At 29.2% G+C, this 20,852-nt stretch overlaps 1 protein-coding gene across 6 annotated transcripts in view; it reads left to right on the plus strand.

The window, feature by feature from the left end:
• Nucleotides 1–20,852, plus strand: part of LOC145323722 (uncharacterized) — a 174,989-nt gene that overhangs the window by 145,084 nt on the left and 9,053 nt on the right. For all 6 annotated transcript variants that reach the window (XR_013881074.1, XR_013881073.1, XR_013881075.1 and 3 more), the window contains exons 20-22: nucleotides 4,371–4,498; nucleotides 9,748–9,808; nucleotides 18,429–18,546. Coding sequence is in view for 2 of the 6 variants with exons in the window: in XM_080166204.1 (XP_080022330.1) it covers nucleotides 4,371–4,498; nucleotides 9,748–9,808; nucleotides 18,429–18,546 (307 nt within the window). In the remaining 4 variants the exon portion in view is untranslated. The remainder of the gene's footprint in view (nucleotides 1–4,370; nucleotides 4,499–9,747; nucleotides 9,809–18,428; nucleotides 18,547–20,852) is intronic.

Raw genomic sequence — 20,852 nt, forward strand, 5'->3', positions numbered from 1 at the left:
TTAACATTTCAAGAAATTTAAGAACTTTATCTTAAATAGCAGTCGAGTAAATGACTTTTTTCCCAAAATTTCCATGTCTCTTTGGAGCATTACCGACGTGGACTTTGCTTATGTATTTTTTTTGCAGAAATATTATTATAGAGTAGCTACGCTACGAATATTAACTCAGCCCTAGATTGCTATTTAATCTATGAAACCTTTATCTTTAACCCTTTTCTTTTTACTTATACCCATTCTAAAAGTGTTCTAGCGTTTCAGCAAAATAATATAAAACAAAATAGCATAATTGCTGATGATAAAAGAATAATAAAGTATTAGTTTCTTAAAATTAAATATTGAGTTACTAACAGAGAAATAATACAAATTATTTTTTTTAAATCTTTGTTTTTAGATTTATAGATGACATCATACCCTTTTTGTATAGAAGCTGCGCTGCTAAGAATCTTTGTCTTTCCTGTTTTGAATGAATAACCTTTCTAATTTGGTGTATCTTAAAGTCCGCATATGTTTCACATTATCAAATCACCATAACCGCATATTATTGATTAATATCAATTTCCTTATGTTTACTTGCTATCGAGTCTTTTGGCAAATATAATCGATATATAATTACTTGGATGTTGCACCATATTTTCGCCTACTCTAATAAAAGAACTGACCAATAAATTAGGACTAAAGAGACATTCTAAAATTTTCCCTGTGATAATATCCACTTAAACTATATCCAATTGATAAAAATGTGGAATTGTGTGAACCATTGCTTATTTATTCCTTCAATTTCTTATCAAATGAAAATTTCTTGAGGCAAAGTGTAATCTTATCTAAAAATTGATCTCCCACCCAATCTTCGTCACAAGACAGTTTATTTATCTTTCTATCTATTTATTTATCTATTTATCTATCCATCTTTATATCATTTAAATAATATGTTGTAAAGTGTTAAAATATGTTAAACAAAAATCTTCAAGATTTTTTTATTTATCAATACTGCTAGTGATACCTAACTATTGATTTTTTGTCTAACCTGTTTATTTTTCTCCATGATACATATCCCCCACAACCCCCCTACACATCAGTATTTCTATTACAAAATTCACTTTTCTTAATTGGACACAAAAAGTAATGAAAATGGGCTGGTTCATTCTTTTATCCCACTGAACCCCTCCCCCTCCTCTTTTTAAATCAATTTTACAGCAATGGTATTCCCACAAATTAGCTAAGAAATTGTAATAGTTAAAAAAAGATTCCTGCTGCTGCTATGTATTATTAAGATCAAGGGGAATGCATTGGTTCAAAAACAGGTGCAACCATGCAAATTAGGACCTACATAAAAAGATCCTGCAATTAAAGGGTTTAAAAATGTTATTTGTTTTATAAATTGTTTAACCATTTATTGATTTTTAAGTGACTTAGAATCATAGAGATGCTACGCTACTAATAAAATGTAGTGAAAAAGCCTAGCACATAAAAACTTTCTAAAGCAGATAAAATTCCTCAGTAAATGTCTAATATTAACCCCTTTATCTTAATCGAAGAGACACAAGCAGAATTTGTTTTTATTTTGCCGTTGTTTAATTAATTTAGGCCATTAGGGCCAGATATAATAGCTGGCATTACATTGGAATATGTACGTTTATACATATATCTTAACATAGGTGTAAATATAACCCTTGAAAATTAGGCTATTTACTAATAAGTACACCTATCTTTATATTGGGTATCGTTATTTAAGAAAGCAGGGATGTCCAAGCTTTTTATTTTGAGGGGGGTAAAATTAGGGGTTTCGACAGTTTAAGGGTGTTTTCTATTTACTTTTGATTTTGAGAGGGGTAAAATAAGGGGCTTCAAAGTTTGAGGGGGGTAAACACCCCATAACCCCCAAACATTGGACCTAAAGAGGGGTATGTTATTCATGACCCTTTATGTGCTTATAGGCGTGTATTAGTGTGTGTGCGTATTGCGTTTGTGTGAGTGTGTGTAAGTGTGTGTGAGTGTGTGTATGTGTGTGTGAGTGTGTGTGTGTGTGTTATCAAGATCAAAAGGGTTTCAGTTTAATTGCCTTAATTAATATTTGTGGAGCGCAGAACGCTCGCTGTCCACTCTCTGTCTACTTGAGATATCAGGGACGTACAGACAAGTATGTGGGTCAATTGTTTATGTAGTAGCAATATATGTCTTTTTGTCAGTAAAATCTAGCAAGAAAAAGCAAGCACTTTCCGTTCAGGTAACCTCTTCTTCTTTGCTCAGAAAACCACTCTCTTCTACCACCTCTCCTAGAGTATAGGAAATTAATTGATGGGGAATGTCTTGGCCCCTATAAGGCGTTACCAATTACTCTTCATATTAAAAATATTAAATTTCTTCAATGTTTTCCAATTTAAGCTTATTACTTCTATTAGAGACAATTGTCTATTTTGACAAATCTATTTATCATTTCATCCCTGACCATTTAGGCACTAGTTGATAAAATCACAAATAAAGTCATGGGTAGAATAACAAATAAATAATTTAAGACAATCTGATGCTTCTAAACTATCAAGATTTATTTACTTTATACTATGATATTATTGAATGTTTCAAGCTTATTAATTCATACTTCAAAGTAGTAAACTGTTTAAATAGAAAAGCTTCTATGTTGTTATGTCTGTCTGTTTTTCCCTCTATGAATAATGCTGCATGCTATCTGTTCGGTACTCTCATAATCAAATACACATTGTTGACATACGTCTCCTTTACCTTGCCACTTCACTTACTCCCCTTTCACGACTCTCAATTGGGTCAATGAATCTCAGCCAACTACAAAAACAGAAAGAAATTTGCTTGGAGGCGAAAAAGATCCGCACCACTTTTGGCAGGTAGTTGTCTGGGTTATACCTCTATACTTTATGATCTATTATTAGTCCATCGTTTCCCTAACATAATCTACTATCATACCTTTTAACCCTGTTTTTTTCTTTACCATCTTTGTGTACAGATCATACGCCAAGATAAGCTTACCACTAAATGCACAAAAAATGACCTAAACCTGCCATTTTTGTTCAAAGTGTCATAAGTCATACAATCAAAATATGCTTAATAAGTTTGTTATAAAAACATCCATTTGTATTTCTAAAACAATACAGTATAAAATGTTTTGATGGGAAACTTGAACTAAAATCAAAGATAATATTTGTAGAGTGTTTTGAATTCAGTTTAGTCAAAGAATTACGCCAAAAATCTATGTCCTATAGCACCAATTTGTGCTTAGCTGTATCAAAATAGGACTTTAATGAAATAAAGGAAATTATATAATGCTAAACAAAAACCTTGAAATATCTTGAAAATAAATGCAAAGATTTTATTTCCATCGTGTAATAAAAATAGTACTGAATGTAGTAATACTTGTTTACGCAGCATTTTTCTCCTTTTTAAATACAAGTGCTCGCTATTTAGATAAAGCTAATCATATCTTGATCATCAAATACGCAAAGAATAAAAATCCCATCTATTGTACTAATACATGTACTTATAATACTAGAAATAGAGGGATAATTTTTTTTGTTTGAAATTCATTGAAATACTTTCAAAATTTTTGTAATGACTAATTTATTTAAAATAGTAATCAACGATTTTATTTAAAGACATAATATTTCATTCAGAGTTCAAAATCTTATAAATGTTTGCAGTATTAACCTATTTTCAATAACTTATTTAAAATGGTTTAATTAAATTAAACAAAAATCTTAGAGTTAATTTTTTTTCTTGTTTTCCTTGGTTATTGACCTTGTGAGACATCTATATTTAGTTTTTCATCTTTTTATATTCATATTGAAAAACCAATTAATCTTTTTCTTGTATGCCTATTGATCAACCTAATCAGCTTATTTTTTTCTGCAATCCAATGTTAAGTTAACAAAGGTATTTAGTGGTAACTAAAATGTCATGATCGATATCTAAATACTCGCTCAGCTCTGATTGCAATTTTATAGGATTACAAAGATTATTTCAAGAATTTTAGGTTGCAAAAATGACTTGTCATTTGTCCAATTCTAAAACTGCACAACCCCTTTCTAACTCTCCATCCCTTTTTCATTCATCTAATTCTATAAAATGCATTTGCAAAGTTTCAAACATTAACTATCACCAAAAAACATTAATTACCCTAATTAAAAGGTACAATTAATTATAATAATCTTTAAAGCGATGCATTTCAGTGGTACTTTGTTTTGAAACAAAATATTTGGAATTCTTTCAAGGACACTTTGATTTGATGAGCATTCAAAAATTTTGGGAGAAACCAATTAAATTAAAACCAATTGAAACACTTTGACAAACTTAGGAAAGCTTATTAAAAAGTGGCAAACTTATTCAATTATTTTTTTGTGTTTTAGGTGAAAATCTTCTGTGACAAAGGCGCCGAAAGAAAATTAAGGGACGAAGAAAGAAGAGCGGCTAAACGGCGGCAACCGGTGAACGGAAAACGGCGGATGGACGAACTTTATCATGAGACGTTCGAACGGTGAGTAGAAAATTTGTTAAAATCCTTTTTATCAAAATTATGGATAAAACTATTCTTGCAAAAGATGGCATAAATCTTCAAATAAAAATTTGCTTCATTACTGCTCTATTGAAAAGTTGGGACAAACAAATGTTATGACAACAATCCTAAACATAAATTTACTATGATTAAAATCTGAAAAATTAATTTATCCACGTAACATCAGTTCTATGCCAGGGGGACATGTATCTTGAAAATAAATCCTGCATAATGGCAAACTAAAGATATTAAAAGATATGTTTTTCTGTAATAAATTGCATAACAAGTAGTGAAAGGATAATGGCGCCAAAATTAATCTACATCTCTTTCTTCTCCATGATAATTGTTAGCTAATAAAGGCAGAATATCACTAAAAAGAATTGATGGGGGGGGGGAGAATGGTCAATTGGTTTTATCTTTGTACTCTATTCTAACAGGCCTACCAATCACAATGCAATGCATTGTTAGGACTTATAGACAAAGGATGCTGAATACAAGTCCCTGTCCTATGGACTAAGTAAGAAAGAATTGAAATGGTTAAGTCGTGTAAAAGATAGTTTAATCTGCCGCATCTAAAGTACTCGGATAAAATGTCTCTTTTCCCCATGTCTTGGATGTCCACACAAACTTTTAAAAATCGGACAATAAGCTTAATTAGAAAGACGAAATGGTAACAAAATTGATGGTGCACTCATCACAAAAATTTCTCAAAATCTATCCAGTATAAAAATCGAGAAAATCACTCAATGGCCAAGATAATTCAGTCATCTATCTTAAAAAACAGACGAGAAATATAGTACACCTGTCATACTCGGCGAGGGTGAGGTAATAAAGATTTGCTCCCTTGAGACAGTGCGTCAAGGCATATTATACTTTATTGTGAGTTTGAACTGGCCTAGTGGCCATACAAAATTGTCTCGTCCTTCTCCGTAACTAATTAGGTCCAAACTCTAAGACAAAATGGCTACACAAACACACAGTTACTTTAAATAGTAATAGCCAAAATTGCTGAAATGTGTGTTCGTTTTGATTTACTTTATTGCAAGAACACTATCACAAGATGAATCTTTCATTGTATTTGATATATTTTCTACCATATTCCCATGAAAGATAGACATTATCTATCTAGATAGCGAGATATCAAGGGGCTAGACACTTGTTTCATGACATACATATCATTTTATGCACAAACAGGGACTTAGTTTGAGGAAAAGATGATATCCAGAAGCAATGAGACAGAAATATTTTAAAAGAAACTTAGTATTTTACATAAAGAAAGTAATAGGTTTTTTGTTTTGTTTTTGGTCTTTTTAATGTGATGTCATTAGAATTTATATAATTAACAATGAGGGATAAAAAAGAAAAATTATGCAGGTATTGACAATAAATCAAAAATAACGAAATTGTAATTTATGTTTTTTCAGCTTTGAAATTCATTTAAAGTAAAGGTTCAAATTTATTCTATTTCATTACTTAGTTTGTTAAGATCTACACTTGTTTTCTTCGGAAAACTTTTCAATGTACATATTATTTAAAAAAATATATATATAAATCTTTGTCTGCCCTGTTCTACTATTTTTAAGTAGCGCAGCAACTCTTTAAAGCTATGGGTCTTTTTTAGTCCATGAAATTATTTGTTGGTGAAATTTATGATATTGGAAAATGCATAGTCCTGAAAATTCCTTGAAATTTCTATGAAATGTCTAAAAAGTCTAATAGCATCTAGGGCTTGGAAGCTGTCTTAAAATTGGTAAGAGGGGGTAGGAAAATAGCCTAAAACCACCTCAAGGTTGAAATATAAGAATACAGTAGCTTAAAACCAATCCTTGACTTATGTGAATCTTTCCTTAGAGGGAGAACTCAATCAGTTATGTAGTTACCAATATCTTAAACTTAAGCTTAGGACAAAGGGAAAATCCCAATTCAAAATTGAGTCTTTCAAAAATCTTTTGTATGTTCTATTGTACAATCTTAAGATTGTCTGGATTTAAAATTAATTGTGTTATGATAGGATACGTCAATTTAATTCCAACCAGAACGATGCTATGTCAATAGGAGCGAAGCAATTTAGACATGTAAAATTTCTTTTCCAGGTTCAAATGCTACTGTTTTATTTAAAACCCATATAAACTTTTTTCATAGATATTGACCATATAACGGACAGACAGACCAACATAAAGCTTTTGAGCAGCTTCGCTACTAAAAAGCTTATTTAAAATTCGCAAGCTGTACTTATATTTAAATTGGCTTTTAGCAACAGTCACTGAAAGGGATAGATATAAGACAAACATTTTAATCATGTTATGTTAGTTTTAATAATTCTAGTTTTATCTTTTTTTATTCCATACAAATTTTGTGAGTACCTATTCAAGTTCGATAAGACACAAATATTATATGATTAAAATTTAACAAAATTACTGAATAAATGTTCCAATCAATGCATGGTGGAAAACTAAAAGGTCGTAGACAAAGTATCTTGTTTTTATCAACATTTGAGCATATTGATTAATATGAAGTTTTAAGTCCAGAGGGGCAAGTAATCAAAAAATCTGTATCAAAATTGCCATTATTAGTACCTAATCTTTCGTTTACAGTAATTTATTTGTTTATTGACTGATTTTAAAAAATGATTTATTAACTAGCCTCTAATATTCTTTTTTTGTACGCTTTCATGTAAAGTTTTCTTTCGATTACTGTATAATACGTCACTTCACTTTTTTTGTTATGCTATTTTTTTTACAAAGGGTAAAGAAGGTTGCGGGTAATATCTGTAAAAGTGTGTGTTTTAAGGCTTAAAAATAGTAGTAGAACGATAATATTCACTAAATATGTGTATTTCTTATTGAAAAGAACTATATAGACAACAAAATTTTTTAAAGTTAACATAAATTTTTATCATTCTACTACTGTTTTTAACTTGAAACACACAACCTTTATGGATTTTACCCGCAACCTACTTTTCCCTTATGCTCTTGTTAAAATTCTAATTTGTTAATATGTGTTATGACCACTTATACGCTTATAATTAGTTCTAAATTTTTGGATTAAGACGAAAATACTAAAAAGTTCCTTTATAATCTGGTATATAACCTTACACTTCAAGCTTATACCAAAAAATTAAAAAAAAAGCACACAAAATAATCTGGAATTCTACAGACTTAACTATGCCCATATAAGCCGCTGGCAGCCTCTTAAGTTTTACTTCACGTTTTCGTCTTGGTTCTATTAATATTGCAATATATATAAAAAGTTAACCTTTAGCGTTAAAAGTATATTACAAGCCATAGGTGTTAGTTGTAAAAATATGGTGTTCCGACTTTTTGGTTAAATGTTACTTCTGCTATGTCTGCAGCGTGACAATATTACATTAAAATGAAATAATGCTATGACCTTAAAACAGGTACTGTTAGCATTTGGCTGACCAACCCTACAAAGAATTTTTTTTATTATTAGTATTGTATGAGTATGAATGATGCCTTGGCCATAAAAAGGTGGGACTCATTTCCATGTACAGCTTAGGGCATCCAGCCAAAAATTATGCAAGATAGCAAAGTTTTTTTTAAATTTTTGCATAAACACCCGCTTTCAACAGACCTGCAAAAAATTGTAATTTTTGTGTAAAAATAGTTGAGTATAAGCAGCTTTCATACATCCAAGGGCAGAGATAATTATCATTTTGAATCATGCATTGCTTTTATAAATTTCAAAACGATACTTGATTAATCCATTTATTGATTTTACACAATATTCCAATATTTATTACTCGGCTTTACTCAGAAATAGGTTTTACTCCGGAAGAGAGTGAACATTGGGCTGTTTATTACACTATCCCCAAAGTTTTATAATAAGGTTTTCTTTTTCGATGGTTTAACAACTTTGGGGACTTTTATTAAATTTGATTGGTTGGTTCATCAAGTTGGGTGTCCAAAACATTCAAACTTGTAATCTCCAGTAGGGGTAATTTAGTGTATCATCATTGGGGATGTACATCATTTATCGGCCATTGGCTTATCCCTTTAGATCTTTGAGTTTTACTAGTCCAGCTACTCTAAAAATTATATATGTCCTTACGTCACAGCATCCAATTGACTTAATAGTTATTTCTCGCATCGTATTATAAACGGCTGTCCGCGGATATAGAATGTACAATTAAAAGATTAAAACTATTTTTTTAGCCCCGAGGTGCCGAAGGCACCGGCTAAAAAAAGTTTTAATCTTATTATTGTACATTTTTATATTCGTAGAAAGCTGGATATAATTCGGTCTTAGACATAGTTTTTTTCGTATGGATGAGAACTGGTTCCTATCCTCCGGATTCGAATGAATACGAGAAAATACCTTCCAAATATTTTTAATCCTTAATTATTATTCTTTGGTTATTATACTCTTTTTATTTATTTGAAATGTTTTTGTTAGTTATTGCTGTGATACCTATAGACACAATAGTCCTTGTTTTATATTTTTAGCCATTCTAAGCTGTTCTATTTTTAAACAGACAAAACTATTTGGTTTTTATTCGTTATCTGAAAAAGAATTTCAACGCTTGTAGTAATAGAAAAGGGTCCATCTATCTATCTTTTCATTTATATGATTACTAATCTATTTATCCATTCATCCATTCATCTATCTATATATCTATTAATTAATCCATCCATCAATCTATAAATATATCTCTTTAATAATCCATTCATTAATCTATAAATATATCTATTAGTCCATTCATTATTCTATGTACATATCTATCTATTAATTCATCTATCAATCTATAAAAATATCTATCTAATAGTCCATCCATCAATCTATTTATCAATCTATCCATCAATTTATATATTAATCCATCCATCCATCTATCAATCTATGTATCAATCCATCCATCAATCTATATATCAATCCATCCATCCATCCATCAATCCATATATTAATCCATCCATCCATTCATCAATCTATATGTCAATCCATCCATACATTCATTAATCTATATATTAATTCACCCATCCATTCATCAATCTATATGTCAATCCATACATCCATCCATCAATCTATATATCAATCCATCCATCCATCCATCAATCTATATATCAATCCATCCATCCATCCATCAATCTATTTATCAATCCAGACAACTATCTTAATAATGGTGTTGATCTAGCTTTAAATCCATTTATCAATTAATCTACCTATTAATCTATTTATCTATATATCAATTTTTCTAAAAATCTCTCTATTTTCAGGTCGGATTTCTACTCCATGAGTGATCTCAATCAGCCCCCCACACTTTTTACACCCCCTGAGGTAAATATTTACTGTGCACGCCATTTTGTAACATTGTCATTTTGTATCAATTATTTGAACTAAAAGGGTTTTAATAACCTGGGTTATTTTTCAGTACATAAAAAAGTACACATACAGACAGACACACATACACACACACACGCACATTCTGTTACTACATACACAAATAATCTTATCTCTGAATCTTACCTTGGTTTAAATAAAAGAGTTAGGATAGACTGATATTCCTCCGCTAGTAGTGCAAGTTTGTCATAGATCGTATCATACTAGAGACTATAAAAGTTGTAATTACAATATGTCAGGCCCAGGGCCCAGGGGCATGTCAAAAGTTTAAGGTAATGTGGGAACCCATTAACAGGCTAAAATGTTATCAATAAAAAGTAAATGAGTTAGTATATTAGAAAATATTAGATGTAAAATTAATTAATCTTCAATAAAAGATGTAGCTAATGAATTTTCAAAATAAATAGTTGTAAACTCATAAAAGTGATTAAAACCTATGTATTGTAACTCTATATCTCATTGGTCTAAAGTCCAGACAGGGGTATAAAGTACCCCCAATACACTTCTAACTCAACCTCCCTTTCTCCCCTCCCGTGAATTTTGGCAGTTAAGCCCTCATATTTGGGTTAATAAACAAAAATTATTGTCTAGCATTTTGGCCCCAGTAATTCGGACGCTTTGGCAACATTCGGACAATTCAAATATTTCATAAATAAATCATTATCCCCCCCCCCATCTATAAAGTAAAATTATGTCTTGTTATATATTTGGAGGAAAATTTGGTTGAAGAATAACTTATCTACTATTGGCTTGCCCCTCCCTTGCTTTAATCTATGAAGATCTAATGGACTCAACTTGTTATCTTTATTTTCCATTGATAGATTTTATTCAAATCGTATTCTTACCAGGGAGGGAGGGGATATTGGACTGTAAATTACACTGTTATGTCTTAGTTTTTGCTTGAAAACTTTGGGTACTTGAATTTTGATTGGTTGGTTCAAAATTAGAAGTGTCCAAACCTTTCAACCGATAATTTTAGTCTATTAAATGTGTATTTACATTGGGAATGTAAATATATTTATCGTGCATTGGTCTGAATTGTTGCATATCATAACTTACTATTTTGTACTCTATAATTTTTACCTAATCTTAAAAGTATATGTCTGTTAGCTATGCGTAATCTCCAATCGTGTCTTTTGATCAATATATGCACACTAGTAGGGTCATGAAAAAAAATATAACTTCATTTCCTAAGACAAACTTTATTTTTATTATAAACAAAGGGAGAAAAATGTATACAACTAACTAACATCCTAGAAAGTTTTAAATCTATATATTGACTTTTTCTACCAAAAAAATCCACCAAATATTTAACACTAGAGGTTGTGTTCTAAAATTATTCCGCTATTAGCTAGATTGAATATTAATCTTTTTCTTCCATTGTCCTATCCCTGTTTAAAGTATTAAAGTATTTCCTCTTTCTTTAAAATATTTTAGGATCCTAATATTTTTTATTTCAAATTATCGTCCTGAAAGGGTTAAAATGTTTTGTTAACTGTTAAATCTTAGTTCAATATCTGACCACATTACGCACGTATCGCTAGTATCAAATTATTTTAAAACTAAGTTTTCTTTTATTTACTATATTATAAATTTAAATTTTCTGTTTTATGAATATAAATTTAATACTTCAATATAATTCAAAAAGCAACATGAAATAAAAAAAAGAATTTATTCTTCAAGCAGTAAAATAATGGGTCATATCGTTCTGGTCAATGGGAGTTTATTATGGATTATTGGAGCACTATGAGTTTTAAACATTTATTCCTTGGAAAACTTGAGCTCATATATAGACATTTATTTCCTATATAGATCTGACATGGATCTTGAAGCAATAAAGCAGGCTGTTTTGTAAATGTTAAAAATTGGAAGAATCTATTAAATAAAAGTTATCGCAAATATACTTAGTAAATAAACCTAGTTCATACTACGTAATGTAAAATGTAGACGGGGAAATTTTAAACAAGGATTCGATGGATAGGTTATTGTAAGAAATAAGCTCTTTACAAATAATCTAAAAGTTTCTTGGTATATAAATCTACCTATTTTATGGCTCTGATTAATTTTTATCATATTTCGAACACTACATGGTAGATTACAATTATTTTTGAGGTTTAGTATTATCATTGATCATATTAAAATGTTTAGAATAACTAATTGTAAGCTGAAGAACAAAGATGGTCTATGCTGACCAATTATCGATATGTCATAATAATGTAAACTTTCCTAATATTTACGTCGACATTATGGCCAATATAACTACAACGTAATAAATGTTATGGTATTTAACTTATGTCTAGTACCTTAATGTTTATATAGTAACAGTAAAAAAGTTATAATATTTCTTCAGTTTTCATATCTCTTCTCCCCATAACTATGAGATAACATCCAATATTAGCAGATAAAGACAGCATAATGGTCTTTAACCAGGAATCTTAGTGATAAATTGATCTGCAACCATATCATACCCTTAATAAATACCAGCTACCAAATGCATAATTATATGTTTGGTAATTTGTAATTTAAAAAATATTGTAGGTTTGGGGTTTTCTAACACATCCCAAAGAAAATTGTAAAAAGAATAATAAAGATTTTGATTAAAATCTTGAGCTAAATATCGGTGGGAAAAGAATTTGTAATAAAGCAACTTATACAGCAAATAATAAAATAATCACGGAATTGAAAAATTGAAATGTTAGTAGATTTTTTACTGGAATTAATATATATACGTATAATTTTTTTATGGATGGGGAGGGGGCTGCTGGACAAGTTTAGGTATAATATTTTGCAAAATAGAATAAGCTTCAACAAGGTTTAATAAAAAATCTACCAAAATTGCAGAACTATCGGTCATGTGGTTTAAAAGATATTACTTTACATGCTTATCAAGTTTATATTTAGCCACTTTCAGCGCTTTTGTATGAAATCATTTTCTAGAATTTTTTAAGGATGACTTTGTTAACTGGTGACATTTACATTATAAAGTTTTACAGGAACAATTCAACAATGGACATTTATTCTGCAATTTTAATCATGTTATATTTGTACACATTTCTAGGTATCAATCTTAATCTTTAATGCTGTATAATTTTCAAATGCTGCTGTAGAACACTTTAATATTAATTAATAATTATAGTTGTTTGATATTTAGTATTTACAAATGTCTTTACTAAAATGAATACTTAGGTCCAAACTATTGCTTTGAAAACTATGAGAATTTGATTAGTCAATGGTCAATTGTAGGGCTAAACCAAAATGCAGAGGATGAAAAAACAACTGAGAACATATTTTTTTTTAGATATCCTTTCAAAATTGCTAATCAAAATTGAAATAAATATAAATATAAGTTAATAAAAGCTAGAAAGTCACGGCAACATTACATGAAACCTATTCAATTCACTTATAGCAGATATTTGATAACAAAAAAAATATGTTCTCGGTCAATTTTCTAGTTGATGGGATAATGTTAGAGTATGGGACAAGAACACGAGAAATCAATTTAGAGACAAATTTGGCCAAACAGTTTATTTTCATTCCTTGGTTTAACTGCAGTGTAACATGTTTTCAAATTGTTAGAAAAGCACAAATTGCTTATCCACCTTTGCTCAACTCCCATTATTAAAGTTTTTTTTTTATTTAAAAACATTCGCAAAAGTGATTATATCATATTGGGTTGGTATTTCACTAGTCCCCAAAGTTTTATAATAATAGTTTCTTATTTGTTGGCATAACAAATTTTGGGGCTTCTATTGAATTTTAATTCGTTGGTTTAATAAGTTGAGTGTCCAAATATTTCAACCACTAATTATGATTAACTGAAGAGGTAATTTTGCGCATCATCATCGTATATTTAGCGGATTCGATGAAACACCGTCTTAACACCAGGCTTTTAAATTGTCAAATAAGATGTTTCGTTAACTTTGAAAGTTTTGGTTGTCATACATTATTACTTAAAACTTGTTATCAATTAATAGCAAGATTTAAATCTTTTATAGCATTCAAATATTAGCAGATAAGCATACTAGCAAATTGATATAAGGCTTTTTAATGGTAAAAGTAAAGCATAAGGGAAGGGTTAGTTTGTGCTGTTTTACTAATTTAATAATTTGTAGAAATAAATGTTCACCAATATTAATAATTCCAATATTAATCAGATAATAATTTCAAATTTTGATAACATATTTCAAACTTTTATCAATATACTTAAAAATTTTGTCATTGGGATAAGGACGTGAAGCTTTATCTTGCGGGGCTCTAGCCTGGCGGGTATTTTATGACCTAACTTTATCAAAAAAGAAATATTTACATAACCATAAGAAGCAAAGCAATTATCATAAAATGACAGTAAGAGTATTTTTATGTATATGCCTAATAAATCTAGAGTTTAATCGTAAATAAATCACTGAATATGACATTTGTGGACGGATTGACATACAGACTTCCCTAATTATAGCATAGCTTTGCTAAAAAATATTATGCAAAATTTAAAATTGTAAAAGAAAAGGTGAAACTGTAAAAATATTTGATAAGAAGGTGCTAATAAACATACAAACTTACCCAGGGATAAATGGATAGGACAATGTAACTTCCCCCAAATTTTCATATTTAAAATTCTGTATCTAGTAGTTAGATAAATCTCGGAGGTTGGAAGGTATATTATTTTAGCCGCAATTGTCCCCTTCCTCCCTGAAACTTACCCCATACATTTATATACACAGCCTCTAGAGTCATAAATATTTAATTTTATAGATATATTTAAACAGGGGTTATGGTAACACAAGATATAAATGGATCTTCAATGGCTCTATAATTACGTCACATACCCCTCCCCAATTTTTTTTTACTAGGATCAGACATTCTTATGTAACTTTTTACCATACATAATAAGCCATTTAATTCAATTTCATAAAGCATTATAAGATTATAATTGACGTTCTTGGTTATACTTTAAAAGTTGATAAAGGTTTTATACAAAAATATTCGCATTGAGAGGGCTAAGAATTATCAAAACTTTTTTTAACCGATGAATTTTATATCTCATAGAAATATAGTATTTTTTTCAAATGTGTAAATAAAATATAAAAAACACAAATTTTTTCTATTAAATTACATTTTTTTGCTTAGTACCCAAAAATGATTTGGACTTTAAAATATCTGTGGGTAGATTCCAAATATCCATCCATGGTTGAATCAGACTTTTTTTGTTCTTAGTTTAGATGTTTATCTTTAGTTAGGGGCTTGGTGTTTCAACAAGGCTATAAATTCTTTATACAGGGTGTCCTACCAAATAGAATCCTTTGAAAGTTCTTGCTTGGTTTTTGTAGATTTTTACTTGTGTTTTTAAGATTTTTTTATATTTCTTTTTACTTGGGGGTTGGGTATACTTTCTAATTGTTATTTTTATGGGGTTGTCACGCCCTCTTTTGAAAAGAATTAATTAAATTGGCTCCCCCTGTACTACAAATAGTAGAACAGAACAAACAAAGTTTATATTTAAAAAAAACCTTAAAAAAAGTAATTATATATAAGGCATTTTTGGCAAAAAAAAAGAAAAAATTGAAGATTTAATAGAAGAAAAATGAATATTTTATTTTTCCAGTTTTGAGCCATTAAAAACTTTTTATAAAGTGAATACGTCTTATTTATAGGTTGTTGTAGACTTCTTTGATATTAAGAAAAGAAAAATCACTATTTTACTTTTTAAAAAGAACTTGTATCCATAATTAGCGCAGCAACACTACATGTTTAGTAAAGTACGGTGACATAAGAACAATCATTTATTTGTTAATTTTGAGAGCTTCATTATTCTAACTTTTGTCATCCTTGCTTATTTTTTGCTTTATAAATAACTTCTCCTTTTAAAATATTCTTCGAGTAGCTGGAGCCGCAAGGCATACAATAAAAATAATGTATAAAAATAGCACTTTAGGGTTTTGGAGTTGGATAGGTGTTTCTACATTCCTGTAATATATATTTCAAAATAATTTGGAAAGGAAATGGAAAAGCGGGTTTCGTCGTATTTTCACAGTAGCTTTTGATAGATTATTTTAGGTTAGGTTATGTAGATGTTAATGATTACCCCGAAGGGTAAGAGACCCCGCAGGTGCTAGAAATAGGAGAAAAGTTGATGTGAAAGTAGGAACTTCGTTTTCTTTCAACGATACAATAATTTTAGTAATACTTTATCATTTGAAAGATAAGTAACAATATGAAAACACTTTTTTTAGCAAAGAAAAAAGGAAATAGGGCTATTTCTTTGGGGTGGGGGGATGTGGAGGAGTTTAACCCAACCATAAAGTTTTGAGGGCTGCGGGGCAAGGAGTAAAGGTTGAAATTCAAATAAAACTGCCAAAAAAACTTAATTGAGAGGCTAGTGGAGTATAAATTATTTGTACTTTTGATGAAAAAGTACAAAAAACGAACGCATGGGAGACTGCACCCTCCCTTTGCGTTGAGGAATCAAAAGGGATAAGACAATTATCGATAAATTGATGTACATCCCCAATGATTATACACAAAATTACCCCTTCTGTAGATTACAATTAATGGTTTAAACTTTTGGAAACTCAACTTAATGAACCATCCAATAATAATTCAGTAAAAATACCCAAAATTCTTAAGCAAATGAATAAGAAAACTTTATGGTAAAACGTTGGGGACTATTTAGTGTAATAAACAGCCAATTTTCCCCTTCCTCCTTTAGATTATTGGCTATTATGTATCATTGCAAATATGACTAAATGATTGCACACTTAAAATTTTGCAATGTAAGCGTTTTTCATAAAAATAAGATAAATCCCTAACATATGATATAAACATTTATTACACAAATAAAACAATGATCAAAGATGAAAAAATGAAGATCAAGTTGAGCACAAACCCATTAAATAATCATTGCTGAGACTAAATCATACTATCAACTTTTCAAAGAAATATATAATAAACAAAAAAGAATCCACGCTCCAAAAAATCGAATGCACCTTTTTATTTACAATGTCTATTGATACCCTCAGGCCCCCTTATAATCTTACCCAACCAAAATTGCATTATCGACGTCCCAACAAAATTGCAAAAAATTTTTTATTTTTTTCAATATAGTTTTAGAGGATTTTTGAATTCATTCAATTCTTGTTACGACTTATGGATTAGAAAATTCCTTTTATTTCAATTTTTATTGCAAAGCTAATCAACAATTGTTTTCACATTGCGAAAACACTGGTAGTATTTATAATTGGTTCATTTAAGATACTAAATATATATTTTGCAACTAACAAAAAATAATCGCTCTGATTGACGATCGCTGGGCTATTAAAAAAGGGAATAAAAGAAGTTTTTTCAATGTTTAAAAAAATAATCAACGCTAATTTGAAAATGAAATTTAAAGATGGATTTAAGTGTCAGTCAACAATTCTAACATTTCTTTAATGATAATAATTACGGTAGTTAATTATAAAGCAAGTTTGTAAAAAAAAACAATTTTAAATGGGTAAAAATTAGCCCCCCCAAAAATATTTTTTTCTTTTTTATTTTAAATCTGATGTCAATAATTTTTTTTAAAGACAACTCAACCCCCCCCCCCCCCCCCCTAAAGGTTTACATCCCCTGACAGAACCAATCACATATGGCAATTTTAGGGTTTAATAATTGGTACATCTGCACGGACACTGGGTCAGTTAGCCATTTTAGGGTAAATATGGTTAGGGGCTACTTAACATTTTAATATCAGGGATACAGGGATAGAACAGTGAATTTAATTTTGGGTTAATATCCAACAGTTATAGTTTTGAATCAACTTCTAGTAGCACATCAATAAATCTTAGGGCAGTTTGTGTTCTTTCGTCATACAAGTCATTTGAAGTTTAACTTTTCTTTCAAAATCACAAAATTACGAACTAATGTTTTTTTTTTACTTTTTTACAGTCCGGTCTTTTACAATGTAAGATTTATATATTACAGTTTACTGTCTTTATTTAACAACTTACATTATAGTTCAATGTTATTTTTTATAAACTTCCTATCACATTTCTCTGAGTTTTAATACACTCTCACACGCGTCAATAAATTTTCCTTATTTGGGGAGGTAAAAAGTTCTTATTTTTATAGTTATGAGAATTGCTTTAAAAAAAATTACAATTAATGCTTTGAATTTAGTTTAGCCTTTAGAATAATATTTGGTTCTTTTGAATTATCTTAAAAGGATAATTAGAAGACAGCAAACTTTGACACAGTAAAAGTGTAGAAAGCTTGTTACATACGAGGGGAAATAACAATTATTCGAGTAATACTAAAGCCAAACATATAAACGACAAGATTTATGCATTGAGTCTATAATATCATTTAAAATATGTCTTAAATGTTTTTTTAAACGACTGTTTCAATTTAAAAATCAAATTATTGTTAAGTCCATAAATATTCGTATTTTTGACTTTGATAAAGTGTTTAACTGTCATGATCTAAATATGTATGCAATCATCTGAATTACAAATTATAATAATCTTTGCTTCTATTAGTTTGTAGCCTGGATTTTGATATTTACCTGGTTTTTAAAAATTTTCAGGATCCCGACAAAAGTTCTCAGTTGTGTCAAGACTTCCCCTCCTTCTACAGCCGGGGTATTGATCAGAAGCCCATCCTCAGCAATGGGGGGGATGTTATACCAACCATGCACATACCAGGTAAAAACATGTTTTTTTTTTTACATTTTTTGTACTTTAATTACCTCTTTATTGGGTTGTCCAAAAAATCTGGTAATTTTGTTTATCAGATTGGTAGTGTACAACATTTTACCGTTCTTTATCTTATCCCCTAAGATCTATGTAAAGAAGGTGTATCAACTATTTTTTTTATAGCTAGCCGGTTCTTTTAGTAAGTAGTAAAATTTTTCATAGAATTCAGATATGCAATCGGTTTTTTTGTAGACCTCTTATTTTTTAAGTAATTTAAGTTTAAAAAAAAAAAAATTAAGTCGATTTTAAGGTACTAAAATGCAACAAAAAAAAGAAAGAAAATGGTCATTATGAACAAAAATAGTAAGATCTTTAATTTGACACCTTACTTTTTCAATTCTGTCAGGTAATTATTGAAAAAATCGATTTTTTTAAACCCACGAGAATAAAAACTTTGAACTTAATTTTATTATTTCACAAATAAAAAAATATGGGTTCATATATACCATTAGAATCAGAAAAATATTACGAATCCATTGTAAGCAAAATTGAAAAAAAAAGTTTACAATATAGTATATAAACTACAATAAAAGGAATTATATGAAAATATCATATTATGTTGTACAGGCAACGTCTTAATTCTTCAATTGAGTATAAAAATGGGAAGGGGGTAAAGAGGGGGTAAAGAGGGGGTAAAAAAGGGAAAACAATAGTGTTGTCTGAACAAAAAAAATAATTGGCCATTTCTGTAATTTTTTAATTTTTTAATTTTTTTCAATTTTGCTTACAATGGATTCGTAATATTTTTCTGATTCTAATGGTATATATGAACCCATGTTTTTTATGTCTGTTTGAGAAAATATTTAGGTCTAAAGTTTTTATTATACCGAGGTTAAAAAAATAGATTTTTTCAATAATTACTCAACAGAATTTTAAAAGTAAGGTGTCAAATTAAAGATCTTACTATTTTTGTTCTTACTGACCATTTTCTTCTTTTATTTTGTTGCGTTTTAGTACCTTAAAACCGACTTAATTATTTTTTTTAAAAACTTAAATTACTTAAAAAATAAGAGGTCTACAAAAAAACCGATTGCATATTTGAATTCTATGAAAAATTTTACATCTACTACTTACTAAAAGAACCGGCTAGCTATAAAAAAAAAGTTGATACAACTTCTTTAATATTTTTTTTTGGTAAGGGGAAACTTTTTACCATTTTTAAAATAAGGTAAGTAGTGTGTTATTTGTGTGAAAAGTCCGATATTTTGTAAGTAGAGCAAAAATCCCCCCCCCCCCCACCCTTTCATACAAATTATGTTTTGATGATTTTTATATTTCCACCCCTGTGTTGCTTTTTCAATTCAAACTTAATTGACACTAATCTAATATGAATATTAAGTTGTCTAAAGTTCTACTTACACAATTAAGGACTTTGACTTTTTATAGTGTGACTTCAAGAAATGTATTTTGAAAAATCAAATAGTAGAACTTACAAATAATTTGAATATCTTAATTTATAATATGGATAAAATAGAATATTAAATAAGATTGAATATTTTTTAAAATCCATCTTTTTTAGATTATTAGTAGTTCTACTATTAGTTTTCAAGATACTTAACTTTGCCTAATAAATGCCTGCTTTTTTGTGGGATTATTTTTTTTATATTTTCATATATTATATATGATATACCTATTTTAGGAGTAAATTTAACTTTATGATATCTATTATTTTTTATATATTGCAAATTATTATCGTAATAACCTTACAAAAATCATTTAAAAGTTTCCTACATACAAATACAGACGTACAAACCGACTTATAGATTAGCTTCGCTATTAAATACTAAGAAAAACATTAAGCAATAAGCAATATGCTTATTCTAATACTATATTGTAAATTTTAAGTGTCGACTGGGGTCTTAAAACAGCAATAAACATAGACAGAGAAAGTATTTCTGAAAAAATTGAGTGGACAGTATATAAGACTACAAATGATTTGCTTTAAAATTGAGATGCATTTAAAATTGTTTATGTCGACTATTTGGTAAAAATTGTTCACAGCTGCAAAATCAAATTTCTTTTAGTTGACGTATAAAATTTACCTTTTCGAACATAAACTGAAATATACCATCTATTGCTTTTCGAAAATGATATTTTTTCCAAATACTTGTCTCTTGTTTTAAGGCGGCAATAAATATATGAGCAATTTATTTTCAAACCTTTTCTTTCTCAGTCATAGAAATGTGTTTAAGCTTTTAAAGTGAAATTCCCTTTCCAGCTCTTTTTTCAGTATGGCTTCGAAACCGATTAATATT

Source organism: Acartia tonsa, chromosome 7 (assembly GCF_053477335.1).
Source record: "Acartia tonsa isolate MP-2025a chromosome 7, ASM5347733v1, whole genome shotgun sequence".
NCBI lineage: Eukaryota > Metazoa > Arthropoda > Copepoda > Calanoida > Acartiidae > Acartia > Acartia tonsa.